Source organism: Castor canadensis, chromosome 4 (genome assembly GCF_047511655.1).
Source record: "Castor canadensis chromosome 4, mCasCan1.hap1v2, whole genome shotgun sequence".
In the NCBI taxonomy this organism is placed as follows: Eukaryota; Metazoa; Chordata; class Mammalia; order Rodentia; family Castoridae; genus Castor; species Castor canadensis.
Window position 1 is genome coordinate 179,032,226 of NC_133389.1, and position 25,672 is coordinate 179,057,897.

At 49.2% G+C, this 25,672-nt stretch overlaps 1 protein-coding gene across 5 annotated transcripts in view; it reads left to right on the plus strand.

Annotated features, from left to right (window-relative positions):
- Window positions 1-25,672, plus strand: part of Dgkd (diacylglycerol kinase delta) — a 93,264-nt gene that overhangs the window by 63,793 nt on the left and 3,799 nt on the right. For all 5 annotated transcript variants that reach the window (XM_020178799.2, XM_074072030.1, XM_074072031.1 and 2 more), the window contains 20 exons: window positions 651-813; window positions 3,533-3,641; window positions 6,757-6,896; window positions 7,939-8,023; window positions 9,459-9,553; window positions 9,639-9,738; window positions 9,818-10,091; window positions 10,688-10,849; window positions 11,556-11,684; window positions 12,128-12,224; window positions 15,268-15,378; window positions 16,092-16,188; window positions 16,355-16,462; window positions 17,308-17,421; window positions 18,599-18,733; window positions 19,054-19,205; window positions 20,748-20,859; window positions 20,947-21,039; window positions 21,792-21,911; window positions 24,764-24,881. In XM_020178799.2, the coding sequence (XP_020034388.2) occupies window positions 651-813; window positions 3,533-3,641; window positions 6,757-6,896; window positions 7,939-8,023; window positions 9,459-9,553; window positions 9,639-9,738; window positions 9,818-10,091; window positions 10,688-10,849; window positions 11,556-11,684; window positions 12,128-12,224; window positions 15,268-15,378; window positions 16,092-16,188; window positions 16,355-16,462; window positions 17,308-17,421; window positions 18,599-18,733; window positions 19,054-19,205; window positions 20,748-20,859; window positions 20,947-21,039; window positions 21,792-21,911; window positions 24,764-24,881 (2,514 nt within the window). The remainder of the gene's footprint in view (window positions 1-650; window positions 814-3,532; window positions 3,642-6,756; window positions 6,897-7,938; window positions 8,024-9,458; window positions 9,554-9,638; window positions 9,739-9,817; window positions 10,092-10,687; window positions 10,850-11,555; window positions 11,685-12,127; window positions 12,225-15,267; window positions 15,379-16,091; window positions 16,189-16,354; window positions 16,463-17,307; window positions 17,422-18,598; window positions 18,734-19,053; window positions 19,206-20,747; window positions 20,860-20,946; window positions 21,040-21,791; window positions 21,912-24,763; window positions 24,882-25,672) is intronic.

Here is a 25,672-nt window from a genome sequence, read left to right on the forward strand (position 1 = left end):
CCTTGCTTATGTCCATATGCCCCTTCTCTGCGCTGCCGCACACTAACAGCTCTGCTGTCTTGGAGACTTTGAGATGTGGTCAGTAAGAGGCTGGGTGGAGGTGTGTGTTGTCAGTGACTGGTATTATTCACAACTCGAGGCTGGCACTTGCCTAGAAAGGTGACTGGCTCAGGTGGCTCTTGAGTAGAAACTGAGTCAAAGGCCGTCCTGTCTGCCGGGAGCTGGGGGAGGCGGGTGAGGGTTGTACTCATCCTTGCCCCTGTCTGTGGCAGACACTAGCATGCCGGCTCAGAGCCGTTTTCACTTGTCTGGCTGTCACCAGGTGACACCTGTTGACAAGTTTAGTGAAGAGGGTCCCTGGAGTACATGGTTCAGAGGAAATAGCTCTACCAGGTTGGAGACAGGAGGTGAAGACAGCACAGCGAGGTGATATGTGGAATCCCTATAAGCATTCAGGCTGCATGGGGCTCACTTCTTTCTCTTGTTGGGGGTGGCGAAGTGGATGTACACTTGCTTGTCTCTGCTGACTAACTGGTGTGTGTGAGTTCTGTGTTCTCCACACAGTCTGCTGCTGCTTGTTTGGTCAGCAGTGCTCTAAGCACCTTCACGGTCTATAAAGGTTCTCTGTCCTCTTCTACTCTCACATCCAGGGTTTTGGAAGGCCACCTGCCCCCCGTCTTGCACAAGCCCCTTGTTGGTCTTTGTCAATTCCAAAAGTGGGGACAATCAGGGTGTGAAGTTCCTCAGAAGATTCAAGCAGCTGCTGAACCCCGCCCAGGTCTTTGACCTCATGAACGGAGGACCGCACCTCGGGTAGGAAGCTTGCGAAATGTGTCTTTCTTGGAGTTTTATTTGTTAATGTTTTGTAGATAAGGTGTGCCTATTTTAAAAAGATCAAAAATACAGAAATTTTTAAATAGGAAAGTTGTTTTTCCTGAACTTGCCCTCCCCAAATTCCACTTGTAGAGGGACTGTTCATAATAGTTGCTGGAGGTGTGTGTCCTTCCACCTTCTACTGCCAGCATACACACGCACATACACACATGCACCTTCTAAACTATTGGGATCCCACATCATGTGTTTCCATATCAGCACTCACAGATTTGCCTTCCTGACTTCACTGGTGGCCCACTTTCCAGGAAGAAGCTTTTCTCCAGTGCGGCCAAGGAGACTCTTCCATCTCGGAGGCATAAGAGGCACTGAGGTGCAAGTGCAGCGAGGCGTGAGATGCACGAGGGCTCAGGGGCCTCTCCTCTGCTAGTCGGGGAGCCTGTGTGTGTTCTTTTCAGTTTTGTGCTTTTCACAGATTTGTAGGAAATGTTTGCTTCAGTAAGTTTTGCCACTTGTGCTAATCCCTTACCCACTTGGAAGCATCAGTTCAGGTAGTGCTGTGACAATACGTGCTAGCATTGAGGGATTTTGTGGAAAGTGCTTGGGGTCCCCACTGTCCTGTGCAGTTTTGGGAGGATGTTGTTTTTGGAGCCAGGTGCTGATATTATATGAGCCTAGGCTGACTGTGTGTCCTTGGCTGGCATGCCACGGTGGGTACACGCTGACTGTCGTTTCTTGGTGTGGGGGTCTTGTGAGCTGATCTTCCCAGTGGTACAGCCTGCTGGGAGAAGAGTCACCGACGACAGCCCTTGGCCTGTCTGCTCAAAGGCAGCACTTCCCTAGTTCTGCAGATACACTTCTTTTTTGAAGGATGCTGATCCCTTTCACTTTGAGGTTAGTGAAGAAGGTTTTTAGTTCAGCATTGGGCAAGTGGAGGCATACTACACCCCTGGCTGCACTACACTGAGGAGGCTCAGGTGGCTGCTAAATGTGCCAGCAGGGGTGTTGCATGAGCGTTTTGCCTGGGTGGGGCTGGCTGTGCAGTAGAACTTGAGAATAAAAAGGTACTAATTTTGGCATGTGTGCAGAGCTCCCAGAGTTGCAGTTGGAGGTAAGTGTGAGGTGAGGCAATATAGGAAGCCCCTATGGAAACAGCATGGCAATTGATATTCTCACTTCCTGGGATACACCTGACCCAGGTAACAGGACCTAGACTTACTGCTTCCTCTTCCCAAGTCCTGGCCTTGACTTACTGTGCTTGTTAAAGAGCAGGGGCCTCATAGTGGTCAGGTTCAAAGAATACACCTGGACATTTCTCTTGTCACCCAAAAGTCAGGTGCAGAACTTGCGTTGAGACCTGAGTTAGTGGCTCATTGCCCATCCTAGCCTGTTTTGTGAGCACTTACTCTGGGGCCCACTCTGCTCGAGGCAGGGTTTGCAAGGCCCCTAGGTTGCAAGGCAGTCCTGTCATGTGGTGGGTCATCTATCACTTCCACGGGGCACAGATTTTTTGGCATCTCAGATGGGGCACCTAAATCAAGTTGGTATCCCACCGTCTTGCTGTGCTAGTCTTTGAGGAGTGCCAGTGTTTCTGCTCTGTGCTTTTACCTTCATCTCCTCCCGCACTACTGTGGAGGGGCTGGGCCAGGCCTGGTGGGCAGATGCTAGTCAGGGGATGCTGTGGGTGTTGGTCGTGAAGTTGGACCCCATTCCTGAAAAAGAGGGGCAGCCTCTTAAAGCAAGACACTGGACAAGACTGGTATTTGAAGAAAGGCCTTGCTGGAGCACATGTGTTAGGCTCCTAGAGGCTTCATGAGAGCCTCAATAGAGGTTGAGCCCAGCTGGACATAGTGGGAGTGTGTGTGTGTGTGGGGGGCTGGCCCATAAATTGGGTGGGGAGTGTGCTGTTGTTTCTCGAGGAGGGACATGTCCTGCTGGAGGTGCCTTGGGACATCAAGGTGGTGCAAGTGTGGGGCTTGAGTGACCTGGGAGTGTTGATTCCTTAAAGCCAAAGCATGGGCGAGGTTGTGGAGGAGTAGGGTGAGGAGTGTGCAGAAGGCAGCTGTGGTGTCCTGAGTGAGGAGCTTGTATGGGAGGGGAAGGAGACAGGTTAGAGTGGGACCCTCCTGGGTCCCATTGCCAGGAGGACCTAGGGCTCAACATAATACTATGGAGAAAAGCATCATGCTGGCAGATCTGTCGCCTTAGGACTCTTGGAGGAACTAGGCTAACTCTGGGCAGAGACCCAACTGCAGACCCCCTGGGGTGCCAGACAGCTGAGAGGGCCCACTGGGTGGGTCGGCAGGGCAGCATGTGGATGGGGCCGGGGAGGGATGTGATGGAGGGCTGGGGCTGTGGAAGACTGTGTCTGTCTGTGACAGACACTTGGCAGGAGCTGGTATCTGAGTGACACAAAGTGGTGGCAATGCTTCATGGGTGTGTGGCATTTGTTCAGAAACCCATAGCTTACCAGTGCTGTTTTGTCTCATGCCTCTTGAAAACTGGTCCCAGCTGGAGGGGCTGGTTAGGACCCAGTGTTACTGCCGTCCTGAGCAGAGGGCCATGTTACCTGACAAAACCTGTGTGTGTGTATACCTGGTCAGCCACAAAGAGCAGGCTGCTTTCCCCAGCCCAGGACTGACAAGCCCATCATTTGGCCTATAGAGCACACTTTTTTTCATCAACTCTCTTTTCTCTGCAGTTTACGGTTATTCCAGAAATTTGACACCTTCCGGATTCTCGTTTGTGGTGGAGATGGCAGTGTTGGCTGGGTCCTCTCTGAAATTGACAGCCTCAACCTTCACAAACAGGTACCTGGATGTGAGGGAGCCCCATCTCAGGAAGGGGTGCTGATGCTGAAATCAGAGATTGGCTGTGAGATCTCAGCTCTGCCATTTTGTAGTGCCTGCGCCCCACAGGCCCCAACACAGGTGTTGGGGGGGCGGGCAGGCAAGAACCTGGTGGCTGCGTTGGGACTGGGGCTCTGTCATGATGGATGAGTGAGAAATTTAATTAGGTAAAGGGAGCCACAAAAAGAACATTGCTTCAGGTCTCAGGTGGGGAGCGGGTCTGGGAGCCCTTGTCCTCCTGTACCCTGGTTCTTCACTGAGAGGTGATTTGACTTAACTGCTTGAAGCTTCTGGCTTGGGAAGAGGGGAAGAATTCAGTTATGGTTCACTGAACTGTTTTTTTTTTTTTAAATTAGAATAAAAGTAAGATTTTCCTGATTGTTTACTAAGAAAATCTTCACTGTATTAATTTTTATTCTCACCCACTCCTCCCAAGTAATTAGCCATCATTTCCAGACTGATCTCTCAGACTTCTATCCAAGTGTGCATAGTGGGAAAGTAATGCAGTTTTAAATGGATTTATGTTACCTTGCCAGTCTGATACTGTGCTTTTGACATCAGTAATATGTAGTGGGCCCTGCACTCTGCCCAGCATACAGCTATGTGGATAGTTTCCACTAGATAGAGCTGAGGGCCAGGTTGGCCCTCCTCCCACATGCGTGGAGCTGAAGTGGCTTAGAGCTGTCCCTGGTGAGGTCATGGGCCTACCTCAAGTATTCTCTCTCTCAAGGAGCCCCTGGTGTGAATATTGGGATGTATTGCCACACTGCTTTCCCTCAGGACTGTCATACCTCATGTGGCATAAAACTGTGCTTTCCCAGGTGGCTCATCCAATTTTGCGCAACTATATAAACAAAAGGTCTTTTTTTTATTTATTTAAATTTTTGTTGAAGTGAAACATTGCTTCAATTGACTGTGAAGTGTTTTTTTTGTTTTTTGTGGGACTGGGGTTTGAACTTGGGGCTTCATGTTTGTAAAGCAGGTGCTCTAGGGCTTGAGTTACACCTCCAGTTCATTTTTCTCTGGTTATTTTGGAGAAGGGGTCTATTCGATCAGGCTACCCTCAAACTGCAGTCCTCCCAATCTCAGCCCCCCAAGTAGAGCTAGGATTACAGGCATGAGCCACTGGCTCCTGGCAACTGTGAAGTTTTGATTGAATCACCTGCTCATGTTTTTTACCTCATTTTTCTATTGCAGTATTCACTCTTCAAAAAAATGATGTCTAAGTATTGTTATAAGAACTTGTCTGTGCTTCCAGATGTTTTCCTTGTTATTTTGTTATCAATGTACTTTTTCTTGTCTTTCATTTTTTGTCACTCCTGTCACTTTGAGACACCTATGCCCACACCAAGATTATGAAAATATTAACCTATATGGCCTTACATGGCCTTACACTAGGCTTATTATGGTTCTTCAAAATTTTTGTAAAGCATCTCTGTGACTGGACAGTGGTTTTGTATCCTCTGGCCAGTCCCACTCACCTTGGTACTTAACAGTGAGTGGTGTTTGTGCTGTCAGTATTTAACTCCAGAGTGATGATGGCCCTGGAGCAAGGTGGGTCTGCTACAGGTCCATGCACTGTCAGGCTCTTGAGTTTCTCAGGAAGGAGAAATAGCACCTCCTAGTGATGGGATTAGAGTAGTCCACTTAGTGTTGGTGACTGGGGATCACTGATTGACAAATTCACTGTTATAGAGTGAAACTTGTGGTTTGTTTTCATCCATTGGGGTGAGCTCTGCAAATGCTTATCTCCTCTGATTTCTCCATGGCCGAGTGCTCTGGCCACTACCTGATACCTCGCTGACTTCCTTGGACCCCACACCACTTGGTGCTTTCCTCCTCTTGGCTTCTGTCATATGCCGTGTGGTCAGAAACTCGTAGGGCCTCTCCTCTTCCTTCATGCTCCTCCTTAAAGGCATAGCGACTCTCAGGGGCCTGCTGCCATGTCCACCTTGGGCCTGTAGTGTCTCAGTGCCAACCCCAGCTATTGCTAAGCCCCTACCCACCCATTTACCTTCCTTGGAGTCTGAAGCCATGTCCATCAGGGTCTGCTCAGAAAACTGACAGCTCTTCCTGACTCCTTGGTCCTCCCTCCCCACTACTAGCTGTTTAGTGGGTGCAGTCTTCCCCCATTGTCCCCACCCCTGTGTCTCCTCAGTCTGGGCCACCCTGTCCCCAGGGCATTTGTTTCCATGTGTCCTCCCTCAGCCTCTGCTGGGCGAAATGCTGCTGACAGCAGAGCTTACCAGGGCCCTCATTTGCTCCCTCTTTTTCTCTGCCTCCTCCTTCCCTTGCTGCCCTCCTTATGGTTGAGCTTCGACTTGCCCCTTATTGGGTGTGCTGCTTTCCTGTGAGGCTCCAGGAAACCTCCTGCCCTTCTTGGGCCCTTCATTGCCAGCTTCTTTGTCTGTGTGTCCTTGCTTACTTTAGTCTCCTGCACCTCCAGATTGTGCTCTTGGGATGAACAGGGGGCTGTGACAGTGCCATACATAGGGAGGGCAGGGTATGGTCCTGGCTTCCAAACTTGTTACAAGCTGCACTTCAGGCCTTGATGACTCCTGACTGGTCAGTCTGTCATGACAGTTGACAGCAGGAGAGCTCTGGGGCAGCCAGCAATTTGGGGGCTCTCTAAGCAATGAGCAAGCACAGAGGGGCATTGATGGGGGCTCTGGATGGGCATGCCAGGTGCAGGGATGTCCAGACTGTGGATAGTCCTGGCACAGTTTTTGATAGGACAGGGATGTTTTTAGAGGTGTGGAATGATTTTAGTGCTGGTTTTTGGAAAATGAACTAACATCAGTGAGTAAGGTGCTGTAGTGGAGGGAGAGACAGGGGGTGAGTTACAGACTGACCCTTCAGGTATGGTCACAACAGTGCATGTGGGAAGGAAGTAGTTTTAGAAAACAGAGGTCCTAAGGTTTGACTGTTAAGATATGTGAACAACTGAGTTCAGCCTGTGGAGAGGAGGGTCGATGACCCTGGTGTCTGCTGTCGATCACAAAGACCATCTGAAGGTGTGGGCCACAGGCAGACATCAGGTACTTGAGAGCATGTGTTCCCTGCTGTTTCCTCTCAGTGTCAGCTGGGAGTGCTGCCTCTGGGAACGGGGAATGACCTGGCCCGTGTGCTCGGCTGGGGCTCGGCCTGCGATGATGACACCCAGCTCCCCCAGATCTTGGCAAAGTTGGAGAGGGCCAGCACTAAGATGCTGGACAGGTGAGTGGGGCAGTCAGGGCCATATGAGTAGAAGCTATTCTGAGAAGCTTTCGCTAGGACCAGTATTTTTATTCCAAGGTCTGGGGAGACCATAGATCCCTGACATTATTTGTAGAAGTTTGACCTAAGTATATATTCCTTTACTGATAGTTTTAGATTTTGGTCAGATTATGAAAACAAACGAGTTAAGTGTCTCCTAGGACTGGTGGAGTGGCTCAAGTGGTAGAGTGCTTGCCTTGCAAGTGTGAGGCCCTGAGTGCCTTCAAAAGAAGAGGAAGTGTGCCCTAAAACATTAGGTCTTCTCATGAGGCCACACCTGCATCTGTCAGGCCTGCACAGAAGGGGCCTATAGTCTTTGACCATCTTGGCTCAGGGTCTAATGAGTATTGGCAAGTTATTCCTCATTGTGTACTTGGAACAGTTCCTGCATTCTGATCCCAGAACGAGTATGGGATAGTTATCCTCTAGTGCATAGTGGTACCTTGGCTTCCTTGAGTGGATGTTCAAGTTCTCAGCTACATGGATGGCCTTCCCTGATCACATACCTATGCAACTTGGTATTGATGAAGATGTTCCAAGTTGCTCCAGGACCTGGGTACAAGAGTGATTTTGAGGTGCCTCCCATTCTGGGTCCTCTTGGTGAGGAAGGTTTGTGTGCCCCATCAGAAGCTACCAGGTGAGCTTGATGGCAAAGCTGATGGCTAGCTGAGCAGTACATTTCTGTATGTTCAGGAAGTATATTTCTCCCACAAGCCACACCTGCGCTCAGGGCAGCCATTTATGGGACCTGTTTCAATTCTTCCAAGGGAGCAACAGTGCGCAGTTAGTTGTGGAGAGAAGACATTGATCTTAGGCATGCGAAGAGCCAAGTTACAGATGTAGTAAAGACAAACAGTTGAAAGATGAAGTCAGAAGCAGAGCAAAGATCAAGGTGCCAGGCTACAAAATGGGAGGGAGCACAAGGATCTTCTCTCAGGAGGTTCTGCATGTCCCTAGGCACTGGTGAGTGGCCAGGGTCTAAGATGACCTTATGTCTCTGCAGGTGGAGTGTCATGGCATATGAGACCAAACTCCCTCGGCAGGTCTCCTCCTCCACTGTCACTGAAGACTTCAGTGAGGACTCTGAGGTACTGCCTATGCGCTTCTCCTTTCTCTTCCTCCCTTCCCCTCCCCCTCCCCCGCCTCCTTCTTCCTCTCTCTTCTCTCTCTCTCTCTGCAGTGCTGGGTATGGAATCCAGGACCTTATATTCTGCCATGAGCTGCACCCCAGCCAACCCATCTTTAAGCCCCACCTGTGTGATCTTACGTTATCTTCAGTGTTTCACATTGCCTCCTCACCTCTCTGGTGATGGGTCTGTGAGCCTTGGTGGGGTGCAGGGTGAATCCAAGGCTGAGCTGGAGGCTAGGCAGGTTCAAACCTTGGGTTTGTGACCGCCTGGGAGTTTCCTGCAGTTATTGCCAGGATTTGAGGGACTGCCCAGTGACATTCCCCTGCTATTTCCTGCTGTCCGCTGTGTCTGTCAGCTCCTCAGCACCTCTGCATAGTCTTGCTGTTCCTTCTCCTGCTGTGGCTGTGCCCTGCCTGGACCACCCAGCCCTTCCTGCCTCCTCTTGGCAGCCCCCCTGCTCCTGCTCTCAACCCACTCTCCCTCTCTGGTGCCTGTGCCACTCTTTGACTTAGCTTCCTGTGCTTCAGTGGAGTTCCTCTTTGTGATTGGTGGTTACTGTTGTGATTTAACTCTCAGTTCCCTAAGGGTATAGACTCTGTCATTTGTTTTAAGTACTGGGCACATGGCTGTGCTCAACTCACTGGGTGACTGGTCACTAGCTGAGCATTAGTTCTCTGCCCCAGGGTGTTTTGTCAGGCAAGAGGGCCAAGGACAGTAGAAAGACATGAACTTTTATCAGGACCAGGGCAGTGATCAGCCAATTGCCCTGCAGGCCAAAGTGCTTGGTCTGCTTTGGCATGGCCTCTGAACTAAGAATGGTTTGTATTTTTTTTTTTTTTGAGAGGAAGAGTATGTGTGCAAAGCCTGCTAAAGCCTGTTGGCTGAAGGCAGGGCCAGTGAACAGTCACCACACTGGTGGAGCCTCCCATGTCAGTGGGCAGAGGCGAGCAGCAAAAAAGGTTGATTTATATCCTAGTGAGAGAGAATTCACAACCAGATAGAAAATGTGACATCTGCTCTGAATGGACCCAAACTAAGGAGCCACCCTCCAACACCACACTGAGCATAGGAATGGATTACAGACAAGGCCCCGTAAGCTAGTCCTGTAATCTCAGATTAAAAAGGCAGGAGTTGTCTATCTGTTTTGACAGGCTCTCTTGTTTAAACCCATCTTCTCAGTCTGTATGCAGCTTGATGAAACTTTGGCCAGCCCTGATTAGCACTGGCAGAGAGTGAAGCTTTAGTTGGTAGGGTGAGGTCTGTCAGAAGAAGTTGCCTTTCTAGACCTGCACTACCAGGGATAGATGAGGAAATCCCTGGGACCCAGGACCACAGATGGAGTTCGAAGTTGACTACAGAAACTGACAGTTCCCCTGTCTTGGGATGATTGTAGGTGCAGCAAATTCTCTTCTATGAAGACTCGGTTGCAGCCCATCTTTCTAAAATTCTGACATCAGACCAGCACTCGGTAGTTATCTCATCAGCCAAGTGAGTGCCTCAGCCTTGGGGATTCAGGACTGTAGTCAGGTGTGGTGCGCGGGTCCCAGCCCAGCTGCATTTCTGTTCCTCACAGAGTGCTCTGTGAGACTGTGAAGGACTTTGTGGCTCGGGTAGGCAAAGCCTACGAAAAGACGACAGAGAGCTCAGGGGAGTCAGAGGTCATGGCTAAGAAGGTTTGTTCCTGGGTATGGGTGGGAGGGTTGTCTAGATGCCGAGGAGCACATTCTTCATGCCATTTCATCCCCCATCCAGTGCTCTGTCCTGAAGGAAAAGCTGGACTCTCTCCTCAAGACCTTGGATGATGAATCCCAGGCATCGTCCTCTCTGCCCAACCCACCTCCCACCATTGCTGAGGAGGCTGAAGATGGCGATGGGTCTGGCAGCATCTGTGGCTCCACAGGGGACCGCCCTGTGGGCTCTGTGTGCCCCTCTCGACCACAGATCTTCCGGCCTCGTGAACAGCTCATGTTGAGAGCAAACAGCCTGAAGAAAGCCATTCGCCAAATTATAGAACACACTGAAAAAGGTAATGGGTCTCAGTAACCAGGTGGCTTTCTTCAGGCACTTACTGAGTGCCTGAGCATGGTGATAGACCAAAAGGGGTAGCTTGAAACAACCACATTGGCCCATCTCCACCCTCACACAGCATTCCTCTTCCTTTCTCCTTAGCAAGCCTCTTATCCTCACATTGTCTCTCTGGAACAGCCCTCAGAAACCACTTCACACATTTCCCTTGCTTCACATTCCTTCCTGACCTCCCTGTTTTCATTGAGTAGCTTCACCTGCTTCTCATCTCAGTAAGATCTCGGTGGTGAATGGACCCCATCACCCATAGCGCTCAGAACTCTGCCTGTGCGTGATGCCACTTACACCAGTGGCTCTGTCTGGATGGGCCCTCTTTCCCTTGCTTCCTCCTCCCCCAGTGTCCTCCTTCCTATCTTACCGGCAAGAATTCCCAGGTGCGTCACACTGACTGTGCTAGGGCACTGGGCAGAGGGTGGGTATGGCGGGGGCTTTGGGTCCAAGCTTTCAGGTGGAGGACATTTGAAGGGAGTTGGGGCCTATAGGCTTCTGGCACTCTCAACCTCACTGCTCAGGCTCAGGCTCTTTTCTCCCTGCCAGCGGTCGATGAGCAGAACGCCCAGACCCAGGAGCAGCAGGGTTTTGTCCTAGGCCTCTCCGAGTCAGATGAGAAGAAGGACCTGAAGATGGACAATAGGGTGTGCCCACCGACCTCCCACAGTGAGAGCTGTGGAGTGGTAAAAGGGAGGAGCCACCGCAAAGGTATGGCCATGCTGTGGCTGGGCTGTGGTTTTGGTGATTCTTGGTGAGCTTGCCATGGAAAACTTTAGGGTGCTTTTTTCTCACAATTGATTTGGTCACTTAGATGAATCCAAATTCCAGGCCTGTATTTACGCTATCTGTGTGTGTGCCGGAAGGGTGTGTGTTTGGTCTTAGGGACACTGGCAGGACCTGCAGGGGGCAGGGAGAGGCTCTGCCTGGCTCAGGGGCAACTGGCATCCATTCTTCCTGGTGGTCCTCAGAGCCTCGGATGGCCCACAGAGCTGCTTAGATGGGACTGTGTGTGGTAGGGATATGACCTGCCTCTTCTGGAGCAGACCCCAGCACAGGTTCTTCAAGTGGAGCAGGACCCACCACCCTGTCCTGCCACTGGGGGATCTGCTCACCACTTGTGCTCAGCACTCTGCTTGTGTGTGATGGCACCTTCTGCACCCAGGCTGTGACTAGGGTAAACCCCTCCATCCCTGCGCTGTCACCTGTGGTCTGTGTCCCTCTTAAGATGAATCCAGGCCCTTAGGATGTTGTGTGAGTGCCTTGTACCTCCTCCTCTTCCTTACGACTGTCTTTCTTCATCTTGCACACTTTCTGCTGGGCTGACTGGTGGTTTGTAATCTCCTGCTCATGGTCCTCCAGGATTTCAGCTGCATTCTACTGTAGAGAGTCTGAAGTGTATGGTCCTGTTTTACAGCATCCAGATCCCCGTGTGAAAAGCTGATGAGCAAAGGAGTTCTGTCCCTGGGCAGCTCTGCCTCTCTCCCTCCTCAGACGGGAAGTCGGGATGGCCTGCCTGCACTGAATACCAAGATCCTATATCCAAGTGAGTGCCCTTGCCTCCGTCCACCTGGGGAACCAGCATGGCGCGGCTGCTTCCTGGCTGTTAGGTCTGCTGGAGTGAGTAGGACAGCATCTCTGCCTTTGGAGCGCTTACAGGCCCATGGAAAGATCTGCAGAACTTTAAAAGTTCATATGGCTGAATGGAAGGGGCCTTTTCAATAAAAGGCCTGCAGAATGCGCAGGTAGCCTAGGGAGATGTTTTTTATGTGTCTCTGATAGTGGTTTCTACTGCCCAACACATTTACTTTGCCATAGGTATGGGATGATGATGGTGATTTTTGAACTATTAATTGTTGGAGATTAGACATACTATTTTAGAAATTATGAGTAATAGTGACTTTCTGCAGAGTATGTATCCATCCATCAACCTCAAGTTGCTCTGATCTAGAGCTTTTGGCCAACACCCCTCCTTTCTCCTCTTTTCAGGTGTTCGGGCTGGGATGTCCGGCTCCTTGCCCGGGGGCTCAGTCATCAGTCGCTTATTAATAAATGCTGATCCATTTAATGCTGAACCTGAAAACCTGTGAGTATGAGGCTACACCAGTGAGGCATTTTGTTAAAACTGCTGGAGCACAGAAGCTTTTGATTAGAAATTACATAGAGAAGTTAGAGGACAGTTGACTAGCAGGTCCTTTTCCAGCTGCTGCTTTGAGGAAACCCTCATTATGGTGAAGACTTGGCTTGGGGAACGAGCTGAAAACCATCCCTACAGGCCTGCTGCAGGCAAGCAGAGGGCAGGGCTCCTTGTGCTCCTGCCTCCAGCCCCACAAGACACCTCATTTTCTGAGGCTTTCGGCAGGGCCTCAAACTACATCCAGAAACTGACTTTGTACTTGTCCTTTGTTGTCACCTCCAGGTGTCTGGCTCTGGTAACCTTGCTGGCCCATTGCTGACACTTCCCTCATTGCTTTCTCTCTCCCTTCCCTTCTTTCTCACCTTCCCATGACTCCTGCTATTTTGTCTGCGATGCAGATTTTTGATTTCCTGGGTTGTTGAGGCTTTTAAGGGAAGAGGTCTGGGTGCTGCTCTGTGCTCCTTGTGCTGTGTTTGCTATCTCTTCGGGGACATAGACTTCCTCTACCCATGCCTAAGGCAGCGAGGATGCTAACATAGCAGTTTAATGGAGTCTTCTGATCCTCTGTCCCTTGAACCCATCTTGTCCATTGCAGAAATGGATGATATTTCCCAAACTAAAGAAACCCAAATCTTCTAGGTGTTTTTCTTTCTGCTGGCTGGTGGCAGGTTCTAGGCAGTGAGGGGCTGTTGGCAGTTGGCTACAAGTTGTGAACCCTTAGTGTCTGGAGTGGTGGGGGACAGTGGCAGGGGCAGCTGTGATTTGCAGAGGCTCTGTGGCTTTGGAAAGGCAGTGCCTTACTTTCAGGTGTTGGCCTGGTAGCACATGGGACTTCTGGTTCCTGGGCCTTGTCTTGTCTTTGTGATCTGAGCCTTTTGGATATCTCTCTCCTCACCAGAGCCAGAGTTGCAGCTCTTCTGGGAGCAGTGCCCACAGGAGCCCCTGACAGGATTCTTCCTTTGTTCCCCTCATCCTAGATCATCGAGGTCCCATCTCTGTAGCTAAGTCTTCTCTTTCTTTCTCCTGGGGAGACACAGCTATGTCCTCTATTCCCCACCATAGCGTGTGGGCGGCACAATGTGGATTCTGTGTGTGGGGCTGTCAGCCTGCATAGGCAGCTTCCAAACTCCTCAGGCTCCTGCACCTAGCCTCCCCTTCTTCCCTTGTTCTTGAGCCCTTTGTTCTGGATTGACTGTCTTTCCCAGGACCTTTAAACACTGCTGGCCATGTGGTCTGCAGCTTAGAAACTGCTTTGTTCCAGAGCTTAGCTTTTGGCCAGCTGCTAGTCACTTGTATTAGACGCATCATCAGGACACTTAGTGTGGAGATTGGTTCTGCGATCAGGTTGTAGAAACTTGTTAATTTAGAGTGTATCAGAATTCTGTCCAAGAAGTGTTCCCGAGTCCCTCTCCCTGCTCAGTGTCTGTGGGAACTTCCACAACTCATCCTCCACTCAGTGTCTTGCCCCAGCTGTTGTCTGTGGAGGTGGCTCAGCCTGCTAAGGGGTGGGAGGCTATGAGTGAGCACTGAGGCAGGGCTGCCAGAGGGAGGAGTGAGAGGAGCTGTACCACCTGTGCTCCTGGGAAGGGAGGCTTTGTGGCCCCAGGGCCATGGTGGGCATTTTCAGGTCACTTTCCTTTTTAATTTAGAGGTAGCTTTGGCAAGTCTAGAATTGTTTGAGAAGTGTTTTCAGACCCAGAGTTCAGTTGTGTGTGCTGTAAAGACCTTGTTTTGAGACTGCTGGTGCAGCTGGGAAACAGGCAGGCTGTTCCTTAGAAGGGCAAACCAGAGTCTCCATGTGTCCCATGGGTTCTGTGCTGCAGACAGGTGCTACAACATGGATGAACATTCAAACAACATGCTTAGAGAAAGGAGCCAGATCACAAGGGTTACATATTATGTGATTTCATGTATTATGAGCTGTCCAGGACAGGCACATTCACAGCAACAGAGTGAATTAGTGGTTTCCCAGGGGTTGGGGACCAGTGGCTAAAGGGTATGGGCTTTTTTTTGGGGGGGGGAGGCAGTACTTGGGGTTGAACTCAGGGCCTTATGCTTGTCAGGCAGGTGTTTTACCACTTGAGCCACACCCCCAACCCCTTTTGCTTTGGTTATTATTTTTTTAAAGGACTATGAACAAGTTTTTTTATTAAAGCAGTGTTAGATTATGTTGTAAAGATTAACAGTCAGGTTCTTAATACTAAGAAAACATAAGTGGAAGTAAAGATCCCCTTTGTATAGCATCCCAATTTTTAAGTCAGGCTCAAGATTTACCAAGTGAGTCTAGGGGGATAAAATATCCTAAATGGACTTTTTAAATACTTAGCCACTTGTCCCAAATGACTCTAGTACTCCACTTTTCTGGTTGCCCCTGAATGCCTGGGGCAGGAGCTTCCTAGCAGTTAAGACAAACACTGTATATCCAAAATGTGGGATGGTTTCCCACTCATCCTGATTCCGGATGCTTTTAATGTTGCTTCCTTCTGAAAGAAGGAATTGTTTTTTTTAATTATATGGCACATAAATTATATGTCAGTAAAGTTCTTACCAAAAAAAGAAGAAAAATAAAAAAATCAACAAAATAAGAAAAAAACAAAACAAAACAAAACAAAACAAAATTGACTCAGGGCCCTGGGTTTGAATCCCAGTATAGAAAAACCAAAGCAGAGAACATGGAAAAAGAAAAAGACAGTTTTGCTCTAAGGGAGAAATACCAAGTGTTGGGGATCTGAAACAAACCTGCTGCTCATGACTGTTGTAATTGATTTAAAACTAACCTGTGGGGCTGGTGGAGTGGCTTAAGTGGTAAGAGCACTGTCTTACAAGTGTGAGGTCCTGAGTTCAAACCCCAGTGCCACCAAAAAGAAAAAATAGTAGAGAATGGTGGAGGGCATGAATTCATGTATGATGTATTGTAAGAACTTTTGTAAATGTCACAATGTCCCTCCACCCAGCACAACAATAAAAAAATAAGTAGAACTCACTTTTGCAGAGAGTACTACACAGAGAAGTGTGTCATGAACAACTATTTCGGCATTGGTCTGGATGCAAAGATATCGCTGGACTTCAACAACAAACGTGATGAGCACCCAGAGAAATGCAGGTAGGCGCGGCCTTGGGAGCCCCATCCTTCAGAGAGCAGGCCCTGGGGTCAGCGGGGTAAAGAACATGCAGAGTACCTCCCTAGCAGAAGTAGGGGTGCTTCCCCAGAGACAGGGGAGCAGGTGGCAGGTCAGGAAGCCAACTTGGAAGAGGGTTCTACCCCTAGGGTTGGTCAGGCCAGGCAGACTGAACACCAGGAAGCCGTGAATTGGAATTGGCTAGAGTTGGTGATGCTGAAATGGCAGCAGATGACAGTGTGCTAAGAAAGTCCCTGTCTGTGGGGAAGGAGGACTGTGTTTGTCAGCAACACTTTCAGCCCTCCTCCCACTTACCATCGTTAACTTGTTGGGGATACACAGAAGATCTGAAGGTTATTTTCTCCTTTTGGTTTTCTGCATTGTCTGTTTCCTCTGCTTTTCTGCATTTTCCAGATTTTCTATTGTAAGTATAACTTTATAGACAGAAGAAAGTCATGATGTATAAAATTTTTGTGAGGTTTATTTATTTGCCTTTCAGGGTGCAGTTGCTTTTTTGACCAAATGTCACTTTTCAGCAAAATTTCCTGTTGGAAATTTCCTGTGTGTGTATCCTGTCTTCAGGCATTCTTGCTGCAAACAGTTGCTGAGTGTGGCTGATCTGTGACCCGGGCCTTCCCAGGGTTCATAGCAGTGACTCAGGACCTCACCCACCCCAAGGCTTTGCTATGTTTTCTAGGAGTCGGACCAAGAACATGATGTGGTATGGCGTCCTTGGCACCAAAGAGCTGCTGCACAGAACCTACAAGAATCTGGAGCAGAAGGTCTTGCTGGAGGTGAGTGGTGCTGTCAGTGGTCTCTCCGCTTGGCTGTTGGCCATTGCTGTGCTGTGTGGGCTCCTGCTGCAGAGCTCAAGCCATACCATGCATCCTCCACAGGTGGTGGAGTCTGGCTCGTGCTAAGCATTTCTCTTTTCTCTCTACCTGCATTTCTGCCACTTAGTGTGATGGGCGACCGATCCCCCTCCCCAGTCTTCAGGGAATTGCCGTCCTCAACATTCCCAGCTATGCCGGAGGAACCAACTTCTGGGGGGGTACCAAGGAAGATGATGTACGTACAGAGTGGGGGGCGGGTGGGCTGGCCTCAGGGAGGGTATTGAGGTGCTCTTTTATGACTTGATGGATCAAGCACCTGCATGGTCTTGGCAGTGGGCACAGTGGAAGACCAGACAATCAGGGGCCCTGGCCCAGGGTCTCTTCACACATATGATCATTGAGGGGTGGCCTGAGGCCTGAAGGAGGAATTGGGGTTGGCCAAGTCCGGTGGGCGGGGGGGTGGGAGGCAGTACCAGGCAGGGGGAGTAGCATTCAAGGAAGCTCAGAGGCAAGATGAGATGGGTGGATGTAGGATGTGGAGGAAGATCCCCTATTGCAGCGTGCAGCAGGTGAGTACAGAGAAATGAGAGCTCTGCAAAGGCCTGGATTGCACAGGGCTGTGGAAATCGGAAGAAGTCTGGAGATCATGCTAAGAACTGAGGGACGGCATTGATAGGCTTAACAAGGGGCAGGGCCTCTTCATACATAACTCACAAGACAGCCAGCGCCTACTGCAGACTTAGTGTGTGTACGGCCACTGTTGTAAGTGTTCTGCAGCGTTCCCATCCTCGTGGCAGCCTCTTGGGAAGCATGTGAGAAATTTCCACTGATAGAGAAGGAAACTGAGGAAGAGAGCATTAAGTGATTTGCCCAGTTCCCGGATAGTAATGGGCAAATGTGGGATTCTGGGTTTGTAACAGACTGCCCAACAGCTGCTGTACCATGTGAGACTGGGGATCTCTCTGTCTCATCAGCGCAGCAGCTGCCAGGGAACAGGGTCCCTGTGTGTGCGTGTGTGCGCGTGTGTGTGTGTATGGGGGTGCAGTATGCAGAGATCGGCTCTCTTACTGGCCCTTTCAGACTTTTGCAGCTCCATCATTCGACGATAAGATTTTGGAAGTGGTTGCTGTGTTTGGCAGTATGCAGATGGCCGTGTCTCGCGTAATTAAGCTGCAGCATCACCGAATTGCCCAGGTATGGACCACTATCCTTCAGGGGTTGTGCTGCCCCCCTCCTGGGGCCCGTACCTGTTTGGAGAGGTGGGGCCTGGATTTGCTCCTAGCACATGGAGCCCAGGAGAGAGGGTGCCTCCTGCAACCTCAAGGCAGGCTCTGCACAACCCTTGGCCCTGGCTTGTGGGTTGAAACCCTTCCCACAGGCTGTATTTAGGTTAAATTCTCAAAAAGACTTTCAAAATTTTGATTCCCACCTGAGCCCTCTGTATCTTGATGGGTGGAACAGACCCAGGCTGAGCTCTATCTTGTGGCTGCTGTAGCAGTGAACTGTGGGAATGGAGCCCAAGTCTCTGTTGTGTTCAGCGGGTGAAGCCATCCTGGGACCTCACACACTGCTCTGAGGCCCAGCTCGGGTGGAGAGATGGTGGCGGATTACTGGTGACTTTTTTTTTTTTTTTTTGGTGGGATTGGGGTTTGAACTCAGGGCTTTGTGCTTGCAAAGCAGGTGCTCTACTTGAGTTACACCTCCAGTCCATTTTGTTCTGGTTATTTTGGAGATGGGGTTCTTGCAAACTGTTTGCCAGGGATGCCTTGCACCTCCGTCTTCCCCATCTCAGCCTCCCAAGTAGCTAGGATTGCAGGCACCCAGCTGGTGACTTAATTCTGACAAGTGGAAATGGGCTGGGAAGTGTCTGCCTGCCTGTGGGCTTCTTATGCACAGAGTTGGGGTAAGGTGCTGATAAAAACCCACTGGCCTGAACCCCATGCCGGGATTTGCTGGTGTCTTCCTGCACTCTGTCCCCAGCAGTAGGCTGCTTGAAGTTTTTGTTTTGCTTTTGGCAGCATTTTTGTTGAGAAGAACAGGGCCTCATCATCTGCTTGCTGGACTTTGTTCTAGGATGTCTGCACTGGGTGGGGGCCCATGACTTCCCTACCCCCCACAAACATATCCACACACCAAGGTCTCTTGCATCAACTGAGCCCATGTGCTGGGGAGGGTGCAGTGGGCAGTGTAGTAGCAGATTCTGGGGTCCTGACAGCACAGTGGTCAGCTGTGGGCACAGCTCCCGCAGAGGTGGTAGCTGGCACCCTTGAGGAGCAGTGCACAGTGTGTGGAGCAGGAAGGTCCAATGGTACCTTAAAGCCCTTTAGAAGTTGTGGCTTGGCACACAGTGACAGCTGTGATGTTTACTCAGTGTCGAACGGTGAAGATCTCCATCCTGGGGGACGAGGGCGTACCTGTGCAAGTGGACGGAGAGGCCTGGATTCAGCCACCAGGGTATATTCGGATTGTCCACAAGAACCGGGCACAAACACTAACCAGAGACAGGGTAAGAATGACTGCCATCAGGGACTTGGGGCAGGGTCCTAGGACTCACCTGTGGCTTATTCATGGGCTCACCTGTGCATTCTTAAAAGGGGTGCCAGAGTGTTTCATGTTTTGTTCTAGAATTTTTCTTAAGATACAAAGATTATCTTAATATGGAAAGATTATTGTTCCTCCCAACCCCCTGCCCCACCCCTGTAAAAAAATTGTTTACCCTTTTCCTAGTTACTGGCTTGTCGATGCCCTGTAGGGCTTGCCATGGTCAGGTATGTGCTTGCCCTCTTGAGGGTACAGTAGAAGGTCTAATTCTGTTCCCATTTCTAGGCCTTTGAGAGCACCTTGAAGTCCTGGGAGGACAAGCAGAAGTGCGAGCTGCCCCGCCCACCGTCTTTCTCACTGCACCCAGAGATCCTGTCTGAAGAGGAGGCCACCCAGATGGACCAGTTTGGGCAGGCTGCAGGGGTCCTCATTCACAGGTTGGCCCCACTCACTCCAGGGAGCCTCTTTGATGGCTGTCTCTCTGGCCATGGAGCTTCTTTGGGTTCTGGTTGCTGGGTTTGTATCACCCAGGTACCCAGCCAATCTCTGCTCACCCTTGGCTCAGTTTATACCCCTAGTCATCTTTCAGAGATTGCTTGTGGTTTGCACAGATGGAAAACCTAAAACTGAGGAATTTTCAGAGCCACTCACAAACTGAAAAACTCGTCCTGGGGTTGGGGATGGAGCTCAGTGGTGGAGCACTTGCCTAGCATGCACAAGGCCCTGGGTTCCACCCAGCACCCCTGCCCCCCAACCCTGAGAAGAAAAAAAAAGTTTAATTAGCTAAGCGTGGTAGCATGCACCTGTAATCCCAGTACTTAAGAGACTCAGGCCTCCAGGAAGATCATGAGTTGGAAGCCAGTCTGTGCTGCATAGTGTGACTGTGTCCCCAAAAAACAAAAATGAAAGGCATCCTGGATTTCTGAGGACAGTCCCTATCTGTCTTCTTCCCTCTACCCTGGAGAGCAGGTTTGCACTCTGCTTTCATATTGGTTAAAAATAAGTAAGTGCCCAAGGCCTTTACTTCAGTTGGCTATCTTTGATAAGCAGTTCCTGGAGGCACTGTGTACAGTGCTCAACACTCACAGTGCTTCCTACAACAGGTTCTCTGGTTGGTTTCTCTCTGGTCCCTGTGGGCATTTCTAGTCCATGCTGCACTGCCTTCTCTCCTTGGTCGCTAGCCTGCTGCCTCCCATTCTTCCCTAACCCATATCCCCCCAGTCAGTCGTGGATCTAGATAACTTTTTGTATTTAAGTGTGGCTTGGGAAGCCTGCCTGGAAGGTGCACTTGCCATGGCTCAGGCTCTCAATCCTGCTCTGTCAGCAACTGTGCTTTCTATGGGTGGGGCAAGTGACTTCTAGGCTCTGCTCCACTCCTGGCCCCACTCCAGCTCAACCTGCCCAGCTTCTCTGTTCTGCTGGGCTGGATTTGTACTGTTTCCCCACAGGGCTGCTCCCTGGGCCATGTGCCAGGGTCTGGCTCAGAACTGATCACACCAAGATCATTCCCTTCAGAGGAGGGGCCAGATGCATGTTCCAGGAGGGCTTATAGATTCTGCCCTCTGGATCCAACAAAGTTTCACTGCAGGAGTTTCTGCCCTCTGGATCCAACAAAGTTTCACTGCAGGAGTTTCTGCAGTGGGCCTGCAGGCAGGGCTGCTTGCCTGCTTTCCGTATGCTAACACATACACTGTGTTTTGTGTACCTTCCTCCGTGGAAAAACTAGGCTTTTGATGTTTAATTTCCCATGTAAACCCTCCTCTATCTGCTGTTCATCAGAAAATGATCTGCAAGGTCATCCTATGCTAGTGGTCCTGACTTTGAGTGGTCATCACGGCTAAGCCACCAATCCCACTGGCCTGTTGGACCAGCCCCTGTGCATTTGCCCTCTGGGTGGCACCCAGGCTGTGTTTACATACTTGATGTGCCAGAGTGCCTTTCCATTGCCTTGATGCAAACCTCTGTTTCTGTCTTTCTAGCATCCGGGAAATAGCTCAGTCCCATCGAGACATGGAACAGGAACTCGCTCATGCTGTCAATGCTAGCTCCAAGGCTATGGACCGAGTATATGGCAAGCCCAGAGCTGCAGAGGTATCCAGTCTTTTCTGGTTTGGCTCCTTCTTGGCTTCTGCAGCCCTTGACCTCTCTCACATGGATGCACATTTTGGTTTCTCCTAGGGACTGAATTACAGCTTCGTCCTGGAAATGGTGAATAACATCAGAGCTCTGCGCAGTGAGACGGAACTGCTGCTGGCTGGGAAGATGGCCCTGGTATGGCGCTGTGGGGGCAGCAAGCTCTGGCTGTGTTTGGGGTGACCCTTGTCACCAGGTGCTGGGCACTGAGGGCAGCACTTTTTAGTCCAGGGTTCCTGTTTTTTTTAAATCAATAATAGGATTATTTTCTTACTCTGATAAAAATCAGAAGAAAACATTTATAAAATTGCCATGACATTACTTTTCATGGTCTTGAGGAAGGGGCCAGAGGCCCTCAGGTATGGAGCTGAGCCTGGAGTATATTTATATTCTCAGGTGTGCTGTGCTGTCACCTGTCCATGGGTCAGCCCTGGAGGCAACACAGGGCAAGGTTCTAATCCAGAGAGACTGCCTGGTATAAAAGGAGGACCCTGAAGGGCCTTGCTGGGGTCCCCTGGTCTCATGGCACTGTGTCCACTCCTTACTCCAGATGGGATACTGCTCCTAGTGTCCCAGCGGCTGCCTTTGCTGCCTTGTAGCATTCCTGTAGGAGCATGGCTTGTGCCCTTAGTGACAGAGGGGACTGTAGTGACCAGGTGCCAGCCCTGTCATGTGGGGCTTGATGGTCAGAACAGAGGCCATCCCCGACCCAGTGCACTGAGGAGGGGAGGTTCTGGGCTTAGCCCCTTATGGGGAACCTCATTCCTGGGAAGTTATTAGAGCTCCAAGGAGCTCAGCCTGAGGCAGCAGCCCTTACCTGCTCAGGTGTGGCTGGCTCTGTCACCTCACTGCAGTCAGTAGCCCTGTCTCTCCCCCCTCACCTGGAGCAGCAGTTGGACCCCCCTCAGAAGGAGCGGCTTGGGGCTGCCCTCGCTGAGATGGACCGGCAGCTCGGGAAACTGGCAGACACCCCCTGGCTATGCCAGCCCACAGAGCCTGGCGAAGAAGAGGTATGTGGTGCAGGGATTGGATGTGGCACCCCCTGGGCTTTGGGATTGAGATGGCTTCAGCATTGAGACTTCTCTGTTCAAATGCCCTTTGAGGTAGGGAGAAACTACCTACCTCATGGAGGAAGGAGTTGGGGACTGGGATTGAGAGAGACCACTGAAGACTGGGCACATGCTGTCATTTGGAACAGAACAGCAGGACTGGCCAGGAAAGGGGGGAAGAAGGCAGAGCCCAACACTATGGCCCGCAGTGTGGTATTAGGTCAAAATAAATGGCAGCTTTGTGAGAGCTTGTTTTGATAAGTATAGAGTCCTTGTGTCCACTCCCCACTCACACTTTCTTTCTATGTGTGCTTAGAAACTCCAGCTTGCCACAAATCTAATAATTGTGATAGGCCTCCAGGGCATATTGTATCTTGGATGGAGTCACCTCTGTGGTCGGGACAGCAGGCAGACAGAGCCAGGAGAGGGCAGTATCTGGCTGAGGGCAAGTCCTGAGCTGCCTCTGGGCTTCCTGCTTCTTGCGGGGTGGAACAGAAGGGGTCAGGAGGAAAAAGGTCACCTTGGGCAAGACAGGCACCTCTGCCCAGCCTAGCCTGTTGGAACATTTGGCTTCTGGCATGTTGGGGGTGCAGAGTGGGCAGCAGCAGGTCGTGGTCACGTGCAGCCTTCTGTGGGGAACTGACCCAGGCCTTAGAGCCAGTGTGCAAAATGCTGGCAGAGTGGCTCGAGTGGTAGAGCACCTGTCTGCAAGTGTGAGGCCCTGAGTTCAAACCCAAGTACTGCCGAAAGAAAAAAAGAATTTTTAATTGCAAATGTAATAAAAGTTTTGAGTTTAAATTACTAAGATAAATTATATGAACTGTTCAACAGATGTAACAGTAACATAGCCCTAAGGTGGAATACAGTTTAAAACTTTGTTCTTTGATAGCTTAGAGAAATGTAATTTTTTAAAAAAGCCTTAAAAGTAGTTTCTAATAGAATGAAAAACATTTTTGTCTTTCTAGATAATTACACAAGACAAAAATAAAATATACTGTAAAATTTGTATAAGAAAGTAAGGGATTGGCAAAGAATATAGGTAATGGCAGAAAAAAATGACATGTCTTCCCTCTTAAAAGCCAGTTATTCTCAATCTGTGTTAAACAAACAAGCAAAACCCCCCAAAACCTAACCATCTACTGGTCACAAGAGCTGTTTATTTTTCCCTATAGGAAATAAGAACAGAAAGATTAAAAATAAAACAAAAAAACATAAAGTAACAATACATGTGTTCCTTGATTTATTATGGGGTTATGTCTTCTCACAGTAAAATGAAAATATTGTGAGTTGAAATGCTTTTAACACACCTGCTCTACCAAGCACTGCGGCTCAGCCTAGTCTGCCTTAATGTGCCAACACTCTGACAAAGTCTCCTGTAGTTAAGTGTTAAATATCTCATGAAATGTATTGAATACTGTAAACTGAGTGAAAACCAGAATGGTTGCACAGGCACACTTTTGCACCTTCATAAAGTTGAAAACCTCTACATTGAATCATCATAAATTAGGGACCATCTGCATACTTCATGGTAAAAAGAGGAGTCCTTTATAATGTTACTATGTAACATTAGTTACATAGTAACATTAGTAATGTTACTATGTGGAGGCACAAGCTTACCACAGTTACAGTATCATAAAATTGTGCGTCAAATAAGTATCTTAATAAGTTCTTTGAAAGTATGCCTTTTGTTTTCCATTGTATGGGATTTTTCAGATTATCTTCTCATTAATTCTTAGTTTAATTTCACTGTGCTCTAAGACATTATGTTACTATTTCTTTGAAATTAATTGCAACTTGTTTTTGTAAATTCACCTTGTATGTACTGGTTCTTTACATTAAGACCCTTTTGGCTGGAGGCACAGCTCAAACAGTAAAGTGCCTGCCTAGCAAATGCAAAGCCTTAAGTTCAAAACCCAGTACCACAAAAAGACCCTACTGAAAAATTTTTTCTTCCATCTGTCAACTATTATTTAACTTTTTTTTTTTTAAGCTAGGATTATAGATGTCTGTTTTTCTTTGTGGTTCTGTATCTTTGTGCTTTGAGCCCTTATTGGGTACACATAGGTTTTATTATGTAATGACCTTTTTGTCATTAAGTAATTCTTACCTTCAAATCTACTTGATTGGAATATCCTTTCTCATACTTTCAAGCTTTATTTAGGGTGTATCTCTTATAAATAGCACATCACGATGTACTAATGTGTTGTAACCTACATGTGTCCCTGGGAGAGAGGGACTTGTGTTTCTGTGGAGAGGTGACAGCTGTTGCTTGCCACCAAGAGCAAGGACTGTGTTCCTCTGTTCCACTCTTCTACCACATGGAGGATGTCCCAAGGAAAGAATGCAAAATATAGTTGGATAATTTATAATACTAGGATCTCAAACACTAGGAGATTGGCTAGATAACCTATTTTAATAATCTTCATATAATATTAAAAATTTTCCTTTGTAAAGCATTATTTAATCACATGAGCAGTGCCCCTGTTATATAGTGAAAATAACTAGGCTATAAAAATAGATGCCATGCTCAGGTGTGGTGGCCTGTAATCTAGGATGGGGGTGGGGTGGTAAAAGCAGAAGGATCTTGAGTTCAAGGCCAGCCTGGGTTGTCTGTCTGTCCATTGAAGTATAAATAAATCAAACTATGTTTAAAAGGCATTAATGTCAACAATACATGGAAGAACAAATGAGGGAATAAACAATAAATGTTTATTTAAAGAGCAAAGCATCCCACCCCCTTCTCTGATACAGATATAAATGAGACCTGAACAAATTGAGGTCTAATTCTCAGTGTTTCTTTTTCTCCCCAACAGAATGTGATGCTGGATCTTTCTAAGCGCAGCCGCAGTGGCAAATTCCGCCTTGTGACCAAGTTTAAAAAGGAGAAAAACAATAAGAACAAGGAAGCTTACAGTAGCCTGGGAGCCCCTGGTACCTGCCCTGGGCCTGCGTGTGTTTCTGGCTGTTGATGCCAGCTGTCCTGGTCTGGTTCTCCTGGTCTCTGCTTTCTGCCCTGGTCTTGTAGCTCTTTCCCCTTGGTCCCCATGCTGTGACTTTCCGTCACACAGCTGCACTAGTCTGTAGCCACAAACCATACCCTTGCTTGCTTTCCTTCTGTCTGGGTGCTGGCCATTGTCACACCCTGATCTAATGTGTTCTCTGTGGAGACTGGGGCGATGGGCCACCCAGCTGACCTTGACTGCCCCGAATTGGGAGTGAGGGGTTGAGGTGGGGAGGACTGCAGCAATGACAAGACAAACTTGAGACACAAAACTCTGGACTCAGACTCTGCTGGGGTCCTCTGTGCCTGCTCCTCTGACGGGCTGCTGACTTACTGATTCATTAATCAAGACCCCTATGGCTGGAACTTCAGGCTACCAATGATTGTGGGTGAAGAAATCAACAGAAATGGTGCCACAGGACATTTTTCCTTTGGGGCAGTAAATTGGGGTTAAAGTCTGTCTGAAAGGTTGGCCCTGTGCACCCAAGCTGTGTCTAGCTCCTCTGGGTGCTGGACAGGCTCTCAAGCCTGGATTTTGGGGGTGGCATTTGCCACCACTCAGGGCAACTCCTTTTGCTCTTCTTTGCATGTTTGGGTTTCTGTTAATGATGGGCTCTGAGAACATGAAACCTAGCTCTCTGCTTGTCTGTCTTCCTACAGTGGCCCAGCAGGGCATTAACTCCTTGAGAAGCCACAGGAAATGCTGACTTTAGAGATGTTC